Here is a 20,000-nt window from a genome sequence, read left to right on the forward strand (position 1 = left end):
CACAGAAACGTGACCGCGAGCCGACTCCATCCAAAACACCAAGGGCATTGAAAAAGTTCTGTGATAAACCAGCAAGTCCGGGAAAAGGGGCTGCCGTTCGTGTCAACATCGCCCAGGTAGGCTATGTTTGCATTTTGACATTTGTTTATCGTGCAGTAACGGTGGAGATATTCAATTTGCTTTTCATTAGACCTATAGATGTTGCCCATCAGTTAGGATAATCCAGGGACAACATTGTCATTAGACGACCGTTCTCCTTACTCTAGTCTGTAGCCTCCAAAATGACCATTATATCGTGCTGAAATCTGCATCGCTTGATCTGAAACTTAATGATAGCATAGGAGTGTAAACAGAGACGGTTTAGGTCCTAAATTGCTTGTATGTGGCAGTGTATGATAATACGTGAAATATAATCGGGTGGGACTACACGTCTGGGAGTGATAGAAACACCTGGGACTACACGTCCGGGGAGCGATCTCAGTTGGTGTCCATCTACCTCCCACCTAAACGGTCTCTGATGTAAATACGCCCTAAAGCTACAACCTACAGCTAGTCCTCAGCGTGTCTCTCATGCCTATTTGCCATGCCTATTAAATAACTTTGGAAACTGTTGCTTGGTCTTCATGGCATTTAGCATTGTGAAAAGTAATGATACAGTGGATGTTCAGAATTCTGCCTCCTGGACCAGATTAGCCTCACATTTCAGCTCCTCCTGTGTTCATGTCACATTGTATAGTAGGAGTTGTATAGTAGGAAAAATACTTCACTACTGTACTTAAGTATGTTTTTGAATACTTAACACTTTTCCCAAGTGTGTGTATATATTGAAAAAAAGAGTTTTGACCATACTGCAACAAAGTCAGGACATGATGCATGGGCTCTGGGCTTAGGTCAGCACGCATAGGAAGTTGAGTTTATTTTCTGTCGAAACCTTTCCTAAATTTAGACTGAAATTGGTTGTGTGTACATTTTTAAATGTTTTTGAATTTTTGAAATTTTACCCAAATAGAAAAAAGTCTTTCAAACTGCATTGTACTTTTCATTACATTACTTAATTACATTATTTTTGACAGTACCTCGCATACATACAAGAAGTTTCAGATACTTTAAGACTTTTACTTAAGTAACATTTCAGTCAGTGACTTTTACTTTTACCAAAGTAATTTTTTGGAGGGGTACCCATAGTTTTACATGAATATGAGATTTCAGTACTTTATACAACACTGCTTCTTGGTAGTCAGCCCCTACCCCCGGTTGAGGGTGAGATGCTGCTGCACAGATCACAGCAGGGTGCTGAGCCTCTGGAGACGGGGGTCTGGGTTGCTGGGCCTATCACTGCCCAACCACACACTTGTGGGTTGACGGAAAATTACCAAGTCTGTAAGTCAGTGGTAGAGTCTGTAGGTCAGTAGCAGGGAGGGCAGTAGAGGGGGGGAGCGGGGGTTCACCAACAACCGGGGGGGATGGGCGACATGAACACAGAAGGGGCTGAAATGGCTCATCTGGACCAGGTGACACGATTCTGAACAGCAGCCCCCAACTTTCCTGACCTGGTCCCTATCAGCCAGTCAATTGCAATGAGGGAAAAAGGTTTTGTGTAATCATTCACAGTTCTTTTTCGTGTGTTTCACTCACACCATTTTTTTCACAGTGGTGTTCATATGATTACATACCCTGACAGAATTATGCCCTATGCTTTGCTGTGTTGATAAGTATCATAGAATGTAAATTATTACAAAAAAAACCCTTTCACTCATTGCACCCTTTCACTATTGACTGGCTGATGTCATTTATCAGCAATCCCCTATGTTTACTCAAAATCATAATCACAACACAAACTACCAACATGACCCTGATTAAAGTTTACATAACTTTGTCTGATGCCGTATGCTGCCCCTTTAACACCAATGGTTGTCCTATGCCTCTTGAACAATTTAAATTGTTGTCCTACATTGAAGACTATGTATTATGTTAATAATCAAACAATGATAAACCAATGATAATCTACTTTAATATTGATATTTCTGACTTCTTTTACTTCTTTCAGGTCATTTCTGATCAAGAGGTGCACAAATCTGAGAATGCTTTGTTGGTGAAACATATCATGAACAAAAAATGGAAAGCAGCGGCCAAACTAATCATGAAGCATGAGGAGCTTTCACAGGAAGTGAAGGCCAGCATCCTTACAGTCATTGAAAGTGAATCCAGAGCACTCTGCGACCCCAGCAAGAAATGCATGTTGTGGAGGTCTTCACCAGAAGATTTGAGTTCTTTCTCATTTAGCAGCCTGGAGTCAGACCTGCAGCGCCTCTCACCACTCCTCTTGTCCATCTTCACAACCATCACAAAACACTCACGTTTTGTCACCTGTGCTGCTGCTGCAATTGCATTAAGAGGTAGAGAAAATCGCCTGTCTGGGTTCGCTTACTACATCAACTGCATTCTGCAATATGGGGGTGCAAAGAAAGCAGTGTTTGAAAGGCTGAGCAAATTTGCCATTTCAACAACATACAAGAATGCTATTGGAAAGCAGAAGGAATTGGCAAACAATTGTGGATCTGGTCTTTGGTCATTGAAGAGGCAAAACGAAGAATTCCTGGCAATTGAAGCTGGGTGTCAGCCTGTCAGTGAAGAGCAGGACGAAACCTCCATAGATACCTGGACGGAGTCTGAGATGATACCCGGTGATGTGTTCCGAAGTATGGAAGACCTTCGATTATCAGGTGAGAAGTAAAATACACACACACACACACAGCGCCATGTACATGACATGTATGGGGTTATGTTGTCTTATGTGTACATGTCTTTAATGTATTAAAGGAGAATTGGCTGAAAGCTGTGCCACAGACCAGACCACATCTGGGGAAGGGATCACATCTGAGCTGGCTGAAAACGTCACGGAGCAGGCAACATCAGATAAAGAGTTGAGGACCTCATCAGAGATGACTGAAGGAAGTGCCGTGGACCAGGGTTCTGGACATGATGTGAGGATCATATCTCAGTCGTTGGTGGAGAAGTGCTCGACTACACCACACACTTATTCCATCATCTTTGATAATTTAGATTTTTTCATGCGCACACACCACCAGTCCAGCCTACAATGTAACAAGTCAATTCATTGGATACACCACATCGCTGTCCAGGACCGTGTCCCCATTTATCACCTGGCTAATGACAAACCAATTGGAAATCTTCTGGACTATGACCTGAATTTGTCACTCCCTAGCCAGAATGAACAAATGCAGATGCGAAGAGAGTTCATTGTTTTCACCAGCCGAATCCTGTCTAGCTATCTGTCTGTATTCAAGCCATTCTCCAAAGTGGTTGTGCGACACATACCGCATCAGTATTCAGCAGAAATGGCGCAGCATTCCACTGATGTAAGAACTTAAAACAATACATAAACAACTACATAAACACCTACACCATACAATGTCAGTGTAGTGAAAGTAATTGTGTCTCTGTTTACCTCTACAGTACCCATTAGGACTGCTTTTCAAAGATGAAAACAAATCTGCCGATTTGGCAGAAGTACTTCATCACTTCCAGAACACGTAAGCATGAAGCAGGGTCACAAAATTATTTAAAGTGTTATAAATGTGAGCAGAATATACAAACAATTTCTTCTGTCTCAATTGTAGGTATGTACCAAAACAGCCTGATGGGATTTCAACCATTTTGGTTGGAGGCGACAGGCTTTCCGAAGCAAATAGCAGAAACCTGCAGTGGGCCTATGCCAATGGTCTGAATACGGAGGAGCGATTGGATGGCATGTAATTCATGTTTGAGGACTGGCATGCGATTAGGATGCTATTTCAAGTGAGTAATGTATCACATTGTGACGTGTGTTTGCTGAAACTGTTATATTCAGTTCATTCATTATTTAATTTAAGACAGTAGGTCATAGTTGAAGTGTGTTGTACTGCTATTAAAAACACAGTATTCCCTTAAATTTGTAATACAGTTGCAAAATGTTTGCCTTGGAATCTGGACGCCCTTTGTGGGAGTAAGTTTATTAAACCAATCTTTACTCTGTCCCTGGTTTTACTAGTTTCTTTTTTTTGTCTTTTTTTCCTTTTGTGAACTCAGATCCACTACAAAGTGTTCTTCAGTGAGAAATCTGCAAAGGACCATGGGACTCTGTGCGCCAACATGACAAAGTTGAGGTAAAGCTGCTTTGTTTACAGCCAAATGTAATGTAAATGTAATGTAGTGACACGATGAATGAATATATGACACTACATGAATTACTATTTATTTATTTTTCAGATTCTGAAATTCATTTGAAATCAACAGAAATAAATTTGATGTTGCTGGCTAATTTTATTTTTGTTATTGTTATTAATGTTATTATTTGCTGACGGTGTTTTCTGCAGTTTTCTAATGGAATGGAATGGAGTGGGTCATGATGGAAAGCCCACTCCTGAGAAGTTGTTCTTATTCGTTAAGCTGGGGTGGGTCATGATGAAAGCCCATCCCTGGAATGTGGTTCGTATTTTCACAGACTTTCTCAGAATGTGATATTTGTGTTGTTTGAAATATGAAAGGTGGTGTGAGAGATTACTAACACATTTTTACATTTGTATGTGAGTGTATGAGAGTGTGCTTGTGATTAAATCCTCACACACCTATTCAAAGAACGCTTCTGACCGCTGGGTCGATTGCCTGGTCTCTTGACTCAGAGGTTTAAGTATTCTCTGTTGGTGTATAGTGGTGGCTGGTTCGAACACCAAGAGTGATGGTAACATTTCTTTGTATCACAGGTGCAGCAATGCGAAACAGGGTCCCAAGGCTGCCTACAACGCATACAAACATTTTGTTGTCACAGACACTACTGCGCTGCTTCTGACGGCTGCCATGGAGCACTTTGGCCTGAAGGATATCGAAGGTAAATAGGGTGTTATGAAATGGGACCTCAGTGCTTTAAAAATGAACTGTTTGGGAAGAGGGAAGATTGTAAACCTTTGATTTTGTGTTTCTATTTTCTTCCATGTGACTTAGACACCCCAGAATCGTTTGTTCCAGAGGACGTCGCATCAGGATCAACAGACATGAGGCGAACATGGTTGCATGCCAAATCTGCTGAGGTGGTCGATAACTACATCCTGCTTGGGAATGTGGTAGAGGGCGTGACTGGTCTCAGCGAAGCATCTGTGACATCGACTCAGGCAAAGCAGTACCCTTGTAGAGCGCCAGGCTGTCAGCAGGTATACACCTATCCCAAATACAGAGACAATCACGAGCTTAAAAAGCACAACTTACACGTGTCCCCCGAAACATTGCCTGGTACATCACTCAACAAAGACCACAAGCAGGAACATACCTTGGCGCGTCTCAGCTTCAGCTTTCTCCTTTGGGACATGCTGGATGCTGTGAAAGAGGGTGACGGAGAACGACTGATGAGGCTGTACAAAGTAGCTCTGCTCTTCTACAAAGCCCATGCGCACAGCCACTATGCATACAGTACGTTACTCCTGACACTTCAGGTGAATGCGTGTCTGACGCCTCGGATGTCGCACAGCGTGACCAGGTTTTGGAGCACTAGGGGAGGGAATGGAGGCAACATCCCCTTAGACCTTCATTTAGAACACCTCAACAACTTCCTGAAGTCTTTCTTGAAGGGTCAGGGTCCAAACCTGTCTGAAGAGTCTGCTAGCCGAGTCAGCAAGGCCATAGGCGTTTTGAAAGAGATAATGGACAAAGTTGATACTGAACTGGGTGTGAAAAAGCCAAGTGGCATCCATCGTGCTGAGCAGCAGACACAGGATATATTGACTCTGATTAATGTTTTCAGGGAGGGTCAACTGTTGTCAAAGATACCTGGAAGGGAATTTCGGGCTTTCCCGAAGTTTGACAGCAATCTGTTGCACAAAATGAAAAAAAAGGAAATGTGGGAGTGGATGATGCTCAAACTGAAAGAGTGGAGAAAACTGAAAAAATAAATCTCACTCATTGGTAGTTTCTTGTCTTGTGAAGTCCCTATAGGTATCTTCAGATCTATGCAGTACTTATTTAAGCATTAACACTTGATGACTCATAATTGCACCCTTACCTTTCTGCACTTTACCATGCATTCAGTTTGTCAAAATATTGTCTAGACTGTTACAGGCCTCTTCTAACAGGCGTATTTAATTTCACTTATTTAGCACAATTTTTCGGTGTTTGCTGCGAGTATCTCGACTTGTAAAACATGTTTAAACTCAATTGAACCAGCCAGTTCCAACCCAGTCACTTTAAAGCACATTGTATGTAACATTGTCACTTTTTTTTTTACTTTGTATCTACAGTATTTGACTACCGGTTACCATTTCACAATCAAGAATATCTTGCATTTCTTTTCTTAATACTATTTGACTACTGATTTCCATTTTTAAATCCTGGGTATGTTGCTTTTTATGTCCCATTGTAAATAATATGCACATTATTAAGTACACAACTAATTCACCCTTTTTCTGTAAATGTAAATGTAAATAAACACTTAAACAAGAATTGAGATTGTTCTTCAATTTTATTTACAGGCAGTCATCTGACATAAGTATTCAGGCAGTACTTTCAAAGATGTAAGAGGTATGTACAGTGGTCATATGAAATGACTAACAAATGTTTCAGTCTGTACTCAACTGTGACACCCCGGATTCTAGACTGCTCCATTGGGACAAGGCGTTTGCATCAGAGTCAGAGTCAAAGTAACCTGTGTAGTCTTGGTCTGGCACCATAGTTTCCTCCACAGGCAGATCAACTTCAGTGTATTCAAAATCCCCAAAGACATTAAAAATAATGCTGAGAATTTCCTGTCCGTGCCTTTTACTGAACACCGGTAGGTTGTCCATTATGAATGGGAGATCAAATATATCTGTGCAGCGCTCAAGAACACAGTCTATCAGCTCGTCACTAAAACCTGTGCAGTCGCTGCCGTTAGTGTACAGAGGTATGTTCTGGACTAAGCTGAGCTTGTACCTGTACAGAGTATCTCTAATCGTCTGTCTTTGATCCTCTGTAACTTCCCTGGTTTTGGCAACGGCATGAGTGTATTGTTGAGGCAGTTCAAAATCAGGTATTGCCACGTCACAACCAGCAGAGCTGCATGAACAGACAGAGTGGCAGTATGAGCAGCACAAATGACCCGGCAGAACACTCTCAGTGTTTCGTTCAAAGTGTGAGAATAAGGCCTTCCTAAGGCAACTAGTGATGCCCTTCTTCACCAGTGTCTTAACGCCCTCATTCACTCTTGCTTCCTGCTTCAATTTGTAAATTATGGCATGTGCTGGAGACCCATCTCGCCCGGCCCTACCAACCTCTTGTACAATGGCCTCCACATCCTCAGGTGAGCCATACATCACGACATGTGATATGTTAGGAAAGTTCAGTCCCATTCCCAGAGCTGTGGAGGCTACAACCACTCTGCATGAACCATTGCCACGTAATGATTCCAGTACTGTGATCTTGTGATGGGGAAGTGTTTGGCTGTGAAACATGCCAATGAGTCTGTTTTCTGCCCTGTGTTCTGGATCCCGATCCACCCAGCTGTCCTCACCAAGTTCATACTGTAGGTGACAGAACACCTTCCCGCACATAGGCAATGTACGGCAGTAGATGATTATTGGTGCCATTGTTGGACCCTTCTCTTTAACCGCCCTCACAATCCAGTTCAGACACTCCATGCTATCTGAAGACACTGTAGACAGTCCAAGCCTTATGTTTTTTCTGTTTGGGCTTATGATTACTTCAGTGGCATTCTCCAAATGTAACTGCCTTTTGACAACAGCTTGCGAGTCCAGGTCTGCCGTTGCTGTCAAGGCCAGAATAGGTGTACCTGGAGAATAAAGGTAAATGCATTAGCATCTACAGTACAATACATTTTCATTAAAGTAAGCCATTAAAAAATTCCAACCAAATATGTGAGGTGAAGTCACAAAGGGTTGTGGAGGGTCTGACTTGCCAGCAGAGGTGTCAAAAGTTTAAAAAAAAAAAAAAAAAAAAAAGGTAAGTTTCCTTCCAGCACAGGTAGCTTAACTTATCTGAGTAAAAAGTAGACCTGTGTAATTGTCTTACAATCAGCTGACTACCCTGGTTGGATCAGTGGTGGGTCCTTACAGGGTTTCTAGTGTGTTTCAGTATCAGTACAGTCTATCTCGTTAGTTTCAAAGGAGTAACAGTTGTGCAGGCCCTAATATCGTGTACTGGTCTTGTTAAACCACAAATGTACTTTTACTTTTGAAACCTCCGTTTGCCGGGTTGTGATCAACAGCAGTGAGAACAGTGTAAAATAACTTTTCTTCAGACTGAGATCATAATGGTCATGGGTCACAACATTTCATAGCCTACTCACCTGGTTTTACAATGGACCGTAGCTCGGCCAGTCTGGCAAAACTCTCTCTGAAGGCCTTCTCTCCTCTAGCAGCCTTCCCCCTGGAACAAATAAAATAAAAACACAACCAATGTGACATCAGCTATGGCACACTTAAAACAACCGCCCGCGCGTCATCAACTCAGGCAGACTACAAGTAAAATGCACATCCCAATCTCTCAGTCCACTGTTAAATGTTAGGAGCAGACCGGAATGATAGCGTCCTCGTCCACAAGAGCTCTAATCGTTTCGGAATGTGCATAGAGCTCTAGTGTTCCAAAAATCGATCGCAAAATCTCACACATTGCATTATGCAGGATTCCAAAACAATTAGCTGTTTGTGTGGACGATGACGTTAGCTTTGATTTCGAATGGTTTGCTGCTACCGTAACTTAGATGGTTAAAGTATATAAGTCAGTGGGCTAGACTATCGTGAAACATCACAGAGTTGCATGTAACATCAGAGTATAGTTGTGGTAGCTTCGATTGCCCCTTACATTGTTCATATTATTCGTACCATTAAGTATATTTACCATTTGTATGTGAGATGAACTTCATCCACGACAAGGCCCAACAGGTTGTCTTGGTAGACTTTGCTGGCTAGCAAGCATCGCCATTCCTTGTTAAGCCAGGACTCCGGACTCCCGAACACCAACTGGTACCGCCCGCTTCGGATCTCCTCCGGGTCGCTTTTGCCAAGTTGCGCAGCTGTAAGACCCAGTTTTTCGGCCTCTTGTACCTGGTCGTCCATAAGTGCTAAAAGGGGTGACACGATAACCACCAGTGGTTTGTGCAGCAGACCCATGCGTCGCCCCACCAGTGGAGCAAGTTGGTAAATCAAGCTTTTACCATATCCGGTGGGCAATACTCCAAAAACGTCCCTTTTCTGCAGAAAAAACTTTAATGCCGTTATCTGCTGGTCCCGCAAGGTGAAATGAATATCCAAGTCTTCGAGAGTCGTTGCCAAAGCTGAATCGAAAGACGCCGTGAATTCGCTAGGGGCAGCCATTGTTTACTTCTCCCTGGGACTACGGTAGGCACTTTTTACAATTGCGCTGGGGTCAGGCATACCGGAAGTTCTTTAGTGCCGCAGTGCGCAGACTCAGGGACTTCAACTACAAAACACACAACGAAACTGTAATCTTTTTCGTTTTAGCCATCTTTTTAGTTCTTTTTAGACAGGATTTTCACAGATGACACGTTGTCACTTACTCTGGAAGTATTTTTAATTTTTATTTTTTTAAATAACAAGTCAATTTTTAAGCGCACGTAACTTTACATACCGGTTGAGCAGTCGTCTTGGTTTCCCTGCGTAAATAACCACTTCACAGGCTTCACATCGCTAAGCTAAGCGGTGTCTCTGTTCATTATAAACTTACTGTCACATCGCAAAGCTAAGCGATGTCACTGTCCATTATAAACTTACTGTTACATAAATTAGTCTCGTTGTCGTCGTCCATGCAATTAAAACTCTGTGTAGGCTAGGCCTACGTGATGCAGGTGAAGTGACTGAGTTCAATGAACACTGTTAGGCACAAAAACTGAATGTGTGATAAATGGAAAATTGGGCTAATCTTTGGATTAAATCATTATGAAAAAATTGAAATAACTCCTTGGCTTATGCAATGAGCCATAGGCTATCATGGGCATTGTCATTACACATCATAAGTGCTTTACCTTTGGTTTAGGCCTGGTAGGCCTATATAAAGACAGTGTCTGCATAATCACTGACTCTTAATAGGAGGGTTAGGCCTATTGATTGATTCAATAACAATATTACATTTTAATGATGACTTGCAAAACAAATTAATCTTTAAAAATATATATATATACATAGATAGGCCTACATGCTACACACATATTAACAAGTTATTGACTAAATCATTTAGGAAGCATTATTTTAAAAGAAATACTTTATTGGGTCCATTCAGTTGTTAAATTCAACAATCGTGGTCATAAACACATTTTCATTTTCATTGTCATCGCACCACCCCCTCTTTTCTGCAATTCACAGACAGACAGACAGACAGACAGACAGACAGACAGACACACACACACACACACACACACACACACACACATTTTAAACATATATATATACATATAGATCAGATGTCTAGTCCCATTCAGGCTCAACTCAATATAGGGCCTACATCTACAACTAGGCCTTCTTACAATAGGGCTGTAATATTGAGGCAGAAGTACCATTAAGGGAAATTCAGAAAACGTAGTCAAAGGACAGAAGGCGGATCAGGATTACCAGGGCAGGAGAGCAGTAGTTGTCGAACGGGTCCAGGTCAAGATCGGGAAGTCAGGCAGAACAGGTTCGGGTTCAGGTATGGTTTGGGGTGTCAGGTACAGCAAAATCACACAGGCACACACAAACCAACATACAGACACAGATAAACAGACAAAAACACACAGACAGAGAGAGAGAGAGAAAACCAGGTAAGCAGGCACAGAGGGCGAGACAGAGAAAGAGAGAGACTAACAGAGTGAGAAAGACAGAGCGGGGAAAGACAGAGAGAGCAAGATAAAGAGAGCATACCATGACACTTTACTCAATAGTGGTGTTGTAGTTTCTCCTCATCACCTCGGCATGGTGCCCAACCCTGTTGGTAAATGGGTTTTTCCTTGGTGCCCTGTAAACAGGAAGGCTTGCCAATTGCTGTTCCGGAGATCCTGCCCTTCTCCTTTTTTTGGGTATTTGGTCAGCATCAAGGGGTAGGCCTACACAGTCATCACGGGGAGTATACTGCTGGATCTGGTGCTGCAGATCTTGAAGCTGGGATTTAAGGGCTCTTAGATTCTCCTCGTCCTGGATGTTATACGTGAGGTTCGTAATCTCCCTCAGCAAACTCCCACACTCAGTGCGCAGTTGTTTGACGCAATGCTGCCTCCTTGCTGGTAGGTCACAATACACCGGTGATGGTGGTGGTGACTGTGATGGTGATGGTGGTGACTGTGATGGTGATGGTGGTGACTGTGATGGTGACGGTGGTGACTGTGATGGTGACGGTGGTGAAGAAGTAGAGGGAGTGTGGGGTAATTGGCTGCCACTGATGTCGTCCTCCCCCTCACCTGGCAAGCAATGCCCATCAAGACTCAGCAAGGGGTTTTCCCTGTAGGAGGCATGCAGCTTCTCCCATCCCCATTCTTTGTTTTTTAGAAATATGGCACAAAAGTGCTTGCATGGCAGCTTGCTTCTCCTCCAGTCCATGCAGGTGCAGGATGGGGCATCGGTGTTGCAGCCAAAATCTACGGTGTGGTGGCCATTCCCGTGAGATGCGCTCTTGATATTAAACAAGCCATCACCCACCGGAACAATTTCGTCTGTGTGGTACTCGGCCTCTGTCATGCGTTCCATGATGTGGGTCACCACACCCCTCGTGGCCTGTTGTGGAGGAAGCCGGGCATGACGGTGTTATACCGGCGGTATGCTGAAGAGTACGCCACATTCAGCTGTACATACCTAATGGACAATAGAAATGAAGAAATGTATTTGATATCTTTAGAGAAATGCATGAACATTCATTTATTTATCTATAACGTATATTATACATTTGTAAGCATACATTTAGATCTATAAACTTTTGCAGGTGCTGGTTACTATTCAACTCACTTCTGATAGGACCTCGGGAGGAAAGTTGAGGTGACAACTGTCAGCATGTCACTGAGGCTGCAGTTTTTGTGTCCCTGCAGCAGCTGCTTGAATGTCTTGTTCTGCCTCTCCACCCCATTGTTTGTATTTATGGGGATCTTGAGCTGCTCGTCACGGAACACTCGCACCCATCGCTACACAGAACAATATGGAAATGTTCATGTGAGAACTGTGATATAGATTTCAACATTGCAGGTTAAGTGTGCTTCTCATGGGCCTATACTACAAAGCTGGTTCAGGATCAGTTAAGGTTAAGTTAGGTGGTAAATCATCTAATAGAAGAGCCTGGAGTCCTCAATATCTTGAGAAAAAGCTCTTGTATTAGATGATTTACCTCTTAACCTTAACTTATCCTGAACCAGCTTTGTAGTATAGGCCCCAGGTGTCATACTTACTAAAGATAATTAGTCATCATCATAAACATTTTTAAATTATGAAATGGTGATGCATGTTCGCTTTAAGCATGTGCTGACCTTTGCCTCAGGGATCCACTTCCTGCCAAACCAATTTCTCAGCTTTTCGTTGGTCCTCCACATGGCAGAGTCTTGCAGCTTGGTCATATTTGCCACATACTCCTCCTGTGTCGAAGCTGTCGCCACATCCCTAAGCAACTGCAGCAGGCTGTCCCGTTCAGCTCTCACCCCATGCTCGCCATTCCAGCACCAGTCTCTCCAGGCCTTCTCACGGTGAAAGTCGCACAGGAGAACATTTGTATCTAAAGACAACATAGATAGGGAATACACAAGTGCTGTGTTGTAATCCATGTCTTGTGTTGGGGAACAATTGCCAAATGGGCATATTATCAGTAAATTGAACCATGTTGATTTACCTGGAAACACTTCCCCCAGGGCAGCTATCTCCACCTGGCAGAAGTCCACCATGAAATTGTCTGGCGACCAGGATGGATTCCAGCCCTTGATGACACCCAGGGCCTCTGACACAGCTGCTGTGGTCTCTGTCTGAGTGACAAAGACTCCAACTACCAAATAACACACATTAGTGCGAACACAAATGAAGAATATTGGTAGGGAATACCGGCACGTCCTGTAGGTGGCATCTAGTAGGCAGATGTTTTGCCCATACATGCTTAGAAGCCTCTGTTGCCAGGCAGTCTGGTAACAAAACAAAAGTTTTGAGGTGGTACCATCCTCCAGCACCTGGCTAGGTCTGTAGTGGATCTTGCAGTCATATTCTGCTGTCCATTTTGATGTCAGTATCTTTGAATAAGAGTTAAGAAGTGTGTCATTATGTAGTCATCAAGGACACTCATAGAGAGAAATGGGCTATAATGTTGGCATATTGGCGTAGAAAATGTTTTGAATACTGAACAAGATTGCAGAACACATAGTATGTGGCATACTTGATATTGTATATCTTGCTATGTCTGTGTTCTCTTGAATTACCTGTAGATTGGCCTGGTCATCATTAGCACCTCTTGTGCCATCCCTAGTTCGTGTCATCATATTCCTGATGTCTGCGTCTGTGGGGTAGAACCTGTGCCGAGTCGGTGGAGGTGGCTTCTCCCCGCGGAAGAGTTCATCTGCGACAAAGGTTGCCAGGTGTCGTCTTATCTCATCTACTGTCCTTACCCCTGCCAATGTTAGCTTGACAATCTGATCTTTGACACGAGGATCAATGGGTTCTCGTAGTTCAGCAGCCTGTTAAAAAAACATTACTCTATCAAACGGCAACATTAATTTGATAATTTCATTGTCCGTCCCTGAACAGCATGATTAGATAGAACTACCTGTCCAGACGTTGGGTGATATTGATGCTCTGTGATGTCAGGAAACCTAGCGTGAAACTCAACAGCTGTCTCTACCATGGACGCGTCAGCTTCTATGGCATTCTTCAGTGCTGCAGATGCTGCTCTTCTGTTTGTTTTGATGTTCTCTTTGATCTGGGGGGGGGGGGGTGTAAACATAACATCACTATTAGGGCCCAGGTACCTAGACCCTGATGGTGGTGGTGGTGAAGGTGTTTGTGAAAAAGGTAATGTTGTACGATGAAAACCCTTGAATATAGTTTTACCCTGAAAGCTGGAAATTTGATGATCTGGTAGACTGTGAATTGTGCAGGGCAGTCCATTTTTTTTGTGCGTTGTACCTGCTGGTACCTGGGCATGAAGACATGGTCTTCGAGCTTGGTGCATAAAAAGAAAGGAAATGTCAGCAAATGGTGGATGTTTTGTCTTGGTGGTCTTCTAACTGCGTCTTATAACTACAAAGTCTGAATTTTACTCTTGTCATTTCTGTAAATTTCCCAACATACCGCTTGTTTCTCCTTCTTCGCACAATATCTCTCCTTCGCCTTAACATTTTGATCAGGCCCCAGGTGGCAAGTGTATGTTTTGGTTCCCACCAGGTGGAAAGGCATTCCATCATACGGCACATGCTTTAGGTCCCAGTACACCTTCTTTTCAGATGATAGGTTCTCAACTGTGTTGAAACGTAACACACACACACACACACACAGGTAACAATATATTAGGAGGACAGGTGGATGTAGCCAATTATTTAAAAAAAGCAAAAGAAAACGTACCCCTTTGGCCAAAGTCTTTTTCTTTGCGTAGTGTGACAAATTTAGAGATGGTTTCCTCCTCATGACTGGACAAAGCCGAGTTCAGAGCCTCCAGTGACCCGAAAACACACTGACCTCTAATTGTTGACGCGGTGGTAGGGCTTGCCATTCTGTGGAAAGATAGTGGAGGGGAAAAAGTACATTTAGACCTACATAATACATCCCCAAGCAGCCATTTATAATATAAATTAAATTATATAAATTAAAATATATAAATATAAATATTTATTTATTTATTTATTTTAAATTTTATATTCTATCAGTGATGCGAGCTGAGCTGTGATTGAAGTAGATAACAATAACACTATGTTTGGACATTGGTAAAGTGTTGGGGAAACTGTTGTAAAGGCTTAAAGTGCAAGGAAAATCCTGGTTTGTGTTCATAGTACGGCCTTTATAGGAATTTTACAGCCCTTGGAGCAATTTGAAGTGTCCCCTTGAATGAAAAAAAGGTTCCCCTGCAAGCATAAGGGCAGCTAAGGGCCTACTCTGGTTTGACAGGGAACACTGTTTCAAACCAGTCCTCGCACAACACTAGAGGGCGTCAAAGACCGCAGAAAGGGTCTGCAGAAACCGAAGATAATGCGTCATCAAATAGGGCGGAGTTAAGAGTGTTAAAGCTACTTGTCATATTGCTGCTATATTGGCATATTTCCACCACACAGTGTGAGTGAGAGCGACGCAGACACGAATGACCGAAGACAGCTAGGCCCATACAGCTAGGACAAGCGCGGTAAGTAAAGTATTTTTCAGGTTTGTCATTTATGTATTTATTTATTTGTCATTTATTTCATTGCATTTTTTTAAATGCATGAGTCCACTAACATTAATTGAGTAAACTGTATCTTTGACCGATATGTCCTCCGTTAGGTTAGCCTGTTGCCCTCTGTGATGATAATTCAATGCAACCATAGACTTAATTTATCTGAAATTAAAAGTTAAATTCGATGTAGCCTACAGCTTCACTTGATTATTAGATATCCCGCCACGTCGAGCTAGATGTTCCACTTCAGCGCCTCGCGTATCCTCGCGGCTTCATCAAATCCTGACTTTAGCTAGTTAACACAGCTAACTTATGTTAGCTACAGTTAATTCAGCTTTAGACTTGGACTACGTAAACCTGAACAGACAGCTATTTAAACTTACACAAAGTTGTGTGCAAGTGAAGTGGTAGTCAACTTTCAAAACAAACTGAAACGACATAGTGCGCGACTCGCTTTTTGCGTGTACTTTTGCGCCAGTCATATGGACCTGTAATGTAATTACTGACAGTTGCCTGCTGTTGGCAAGCATCTTACTAAGTTCATGTTTTGACATTCGTGTTTATTTAATTCGGCCTACAATTGGTAGCCTACAGATGTACAATTACAACAATAATACCGCCAGGGCTGCCACCTCTGTATGAAAAAAAAATCCTGAACATGTTAAACTCAATCGACCTTTTACGCAATGGTATCCTTCATTCAGTGTCCAGGAAATTAATTGTTCCCCAGATCATTAAAACACCTTTATATAGTACTCATATACTGAAACGCCACGCTTTTTTATATATAATATATGAAACGTACACAATAAAAACACTCCTTAATTTACTTACTGTTCCGTCTAAGACCATCCAAAATGTAGAAACTTGAACTTGGCTGCGGAATTATACGCGTCTTTACGCACGAGCTTAAACCTAAAATTCGAAGTGATGATTTGGTGGTAGGTACACGTAGCCTATTGGACGAGCAAACGGTGTTTTTAAAATAAATTATTTGTATACTAATTTCAATTCAATGTAGTCATGTATAGTAGTGAAATACCACACAGTTGTTTGACTTGAATAATATAATGCTTTCATGATTTCCATGTATTATTTCTTGCTAACAACAAAAACAGTCCAACACATGCAATAATATAAAGGTATGGTATGAAACATCTCACCTCTTTGTTTCCCCTCCCCTGCCAGTTATGACGGCCTCCAGTCTTCTTGGATCTGCTGATCATGATCATGCCTGGGATGAACTCGGTCAACTCTGTCAACCTCAGTTTTGACTTATGCCACAAAACAAAACGTGGGTACGATGTAATCTGAGACATGCGTGTCTTCTCCAAAGCTGGCAGACATGTTATCCTTAATTGCTATTTCAATTATGACATTCTTTTCCGTGAAATTTACATTCCAAGGAGGCCCACAGCAACCTGTAGCCTTTGCTGGGCCCTCTTAGTCTGGCTACTTTCAGATTATTTTAATGTTGTGTTTATGTGTGCACAGGAAACACAGAGAGCATCCTGTCCAGCTGCATCACTGTGTGGGGTGGAAGCTGTACAGAACACAAAAAGAAGGCCCTGCAGCGCATCATGAACACAGCTGAAAGGATCATTGGAACACAAGTCTCCCCCCGATGGACAAATACACCAGTGGTTCTTAACCTTTTTCTCTTATCGCACCGCCTTACCTGTGCCCAAGACAAGCTATGCACTCCCAACCCAAACTTCTACACGCGTATAGGCTCTAAAAATGAGAAATTGTGAACTACACTAAGTGCGATCGAGATACCACAGTTGCTTATCCCCTTCAATGCTCGTCTGCGCCCATGAATTGGTTGGTCAACAACTCACACGTGTGTATATGAGTCTTGTCTCACACATCTACACAAGTTTGCGCAGGTTCCCACTTCAGCTCCTCCTCACTGCCTGTCCCCCCACTCCTCACACGTGGTGTGTTAGTAGAGCAAACTGGTGCGAGCTCATCGTCTCGCTCATATTTGTGACCGACTTTATATCCCAGGTCCTGTTGACCAACAATCTTCAGAGCAGTTTTAACCAGACGCCTTAGCTTGATTTTTAGCTGAACAGTTAAAATCCCATACCATGTTTGCATCCCATACTGGATCACACCTTCTAAAATCATTTGGAAAAATAAAAACACAAGCCTTACCTTAAAAAGTACATCCTTTGTTGGAGCTTAGTACAGAGGCTCTCTATGTGGACATGCCATGCCATGCCATGTTAGTGTACTGTCCATGAAGACACCAAGGTATTTGTAGGAGGAAACCTGACATGTGGGTGTCATGTATCAGTACTGGGCTTGTGTTAGAGATTGCTCTTGGGTCAAATATCGTTTCCTGGGTTTTACTGACATTGGGTATCACACCAGTCAACAAACTGTTTTATCTCTGAGTGGTATGATGCTGTATCCTGATCTTGTGTGTGTGTGTGCTCACACACTCATTCGTGTAAATGGTGAAGCTGAAGACACACACACACACACACACACACACACACACACACAGACACACAAACACACACACACACACTTACTTGTGTAAAGACAAGACCATAAACATTTTCTACAATCTTATTATTGGTCAATGTTTATGTCACATTTTTGCAGTTTGCATTTTAGCAAGCAATAGACAACTGAGCAAGCCTTTAGTGTAAGCGGATGGAGTACAACAATAAAGGGAAGGAAACCATTTCATGACTCAAGAGTTAATGCTGTGTAACAGTTTGTAAATAGTGTGGATGAAAAGTAAACTATTTTTTTACATTTAAATCTTGATGTTCTGTGTGGATTTTTCATATTTCAGTGGTAATGGTTAGGGAGTTGGACTGTCGATCAGAGGGCAATGGGTAGGATTACTGTCACCTTGCTAATTGAACCATCACACTTCACTTTACTGGTGCAATGTGCCACGAATGAAGATTGGCCAACAGGCTGGTAGGCTTACACTTCAGACTAAACTTCCCAAACTAAAATGACAGGTGTCTCAATTATTTGCAGGTGTTACAATGTTGTAACATGACACAAGGTAACATGGAAAGTAATTAAGACAACTTTATTTTATTACAGTGTGTTTATTTACCACCTTTATAGAAGTGTGTTGTTATAGTGCATAACACCATCAGTACACTGTAGGCTTCATTGGATTTGAAATACAGTACAGCACGTAGAGCCATAGCCGACAGCTTCCCACCTTTGTAACTTTAAAAAAAGGCAAAAGATTACTAATATTAATTTCAGTTTTAGTGAAAAAAATAAAATGCACCTTTTCATGCTGCGTTCATGACATAAATTATCTGGCTAAAGCTACATTAGTAGCTAGCTATTTAAAACGAGTCTCAGATCAGACAGACGGGGATAAACGACACAATTCGTGTAAATCTCTAACTCTTTAATCAAGTGTGGAATTTAAATCTGTATGATACCGTGCAGCCAAAAAAAAGCAGAAGCAAACGATGTAGCCTAATTATAAGGTAGTTGTCTCAAAGTGCAATCCAGCGATAGCCGCCATTGCGAAATCAAAACAAAGTGCGTCCGTCGTGATGTCACTTCCGCTCTTGACCCCAGCGCAATTGTAAAAAGTGTCTACCCTGGGACTACACGCGAAACGTCGCACACTCTGTCGTCACTAGGTAGCCCGGCCCCCGATCCCGCCCCTCACGATTTGATTGGCCGCGAACTCCGATCCAGCTTGGATCGGTTGTAGATTCAGGGTGGCTAGACTGCCCCCGGGAGCAAATTCATTTTGCGGCCACTAGGGGCGTCTAGATTTCTAGGCTAGCCAAATTGCGCTAAATTCTGCCCAATTTCAACAAATCTGCATGGACTTCTATGGGCCCAAAACGGCAGAAAAAAACACCAAATGGCTAATTTACCTCGTTTTTACCTCCAGACAGCCATCCCAAGTAGCCCAATTGGACGGGTAACCACCCAATCTGGCAACACTGGTTATAATGGCTTGGTAGCTCAGCTTGACAGGTGGCTCATATCAACATATCTCCACCCGGCTCCATCTCCTAAATGTGGGGCTCTTTGGCAGGGGAAAAGAAAGGGCTGCTTTGACTGCGTACCTCTGGATAGTGGAGTGAGCAGCACAGCAGCACTCTGCAGTGCAGACGAAGCCATAAAAGGGCAAAGGGACGTGAGCTTTGTGGCCATTGTATAAGATTGGCCCTCTAGATTACATTTCCCCCTGCTCAGGTCTGGGTCAGCTGAGCAGAGGCGAGGAGAGAGGGGGAGAGAAGAGGAGTGGAGGGGGAGAGGGAGATGGAGATGGAGAGGTAGAGAGAGACAAATGGACAGAATTAAACAGGTACAGAGAGAGAGAGAGAGAAAGTGAGCGAGAGAGAGGTAGAAAAAAAACAGAGGCGGGGTGGACAACATACGGAGGAGACAGTCTGGAAAAAGATTGTAGAGGGGGGGGGAGACAGAGAGAGAGAGAGAGAGAGAGAGAGAGAGAGAGAGAGAGAGAGAGACGTTATGGACAAGAGAGTTAGACAAACAAGGGGAAAGAAACAAAAGAGAGATTGGAGAGAATGTTAGAGAGATGTAAGGAGAGAGACAACAGACAGAGCGAGCCAAAAGTCGAAAGAAAGAGAGAGAGAGAGAGAGGGAGGGAGAGAGAGAGAGAGAGAGAGAGGAGG

At 42.8% G+C, this 20,000-nt stretch overlaps 2 protein-coding genes, 2 long non-coding RNA genes and 1 pseudogene across 4 annotated transcripts in view; 4 read left to right on the top strand and 1 right to left on the bottom strand.

The window, feature by feature from the left end:
- The window catches only part of LOC134454749 (uncharacterized), a 2,826-nt gene extending 92 nt beyond the window's left edge, over positions 1-2,734 (top strand). The window contains exons 1-2 of the mRNA XM_063205907.1: positions 1-116; positions 2,048-2,734. The exon at positions 1-116 is cut by the window's left edge and continues 92 nt beyond it. Coding sequence (XP_063061977.1) covers positions 1-116; positions 2,048-2,734 — 803 coding nt within the window. The remainder of the gene's footprint in view (positions 117-2,047) is intronic.
- Positions 1-20,000, top strand: part of ppm1lb (protein phosphatase, Mg2+/Mn2+ dependent, 1Lb) — a 158,473-nt gene that overhangs the window by 122,442 nt on the left and 16,031 nt on the right. The window lies entirely within an intron of this gene.
- Positions 3,780-4,715, top strand: LOC134453677 (uncharacterized). Its single transcript, XR_010035692.1, has 3 exons — positions 3,780-3,819; positions 4,090-4,166; positions 4,377-4,715. It is a non-coding gene; the product is annotated as an uncharacterized LOC134453677 (long non-coding RNA).
- Positions 10,864-14,132, bottom strand: LOC134454750 (uncharacterized; annotated as a pseudogene).
- LOC134453678 (uncharacterized) lies at positions 15,243-16,909 on the top strand. Its single transcript, XR_010035693.1, has 3 exons — positions 15,243-15,321; positions 16,540-16,645; positions 16,846-16,909. It is a non-coding gene; the product is annotated as an uncharacterized LOC134453678 (long non-coding RNA).

The sequence above is a fragment of the Engraulis encrasicolus genome, chromosome 8 (assembly GCF_034702125.1).
Source record: "Engraulis encrasicolus isolate BLACKSEA-1 chromosome 8, IST_EnEncr_1.0, whole genome shotgun sequence".
NCBI classification, from domain to species: Eukaryota; Metazoa; Chordata; class Actinopteri; order Clupeiformes; family Engraulidae; genus Engraulis; species Engraulis encrasicolus.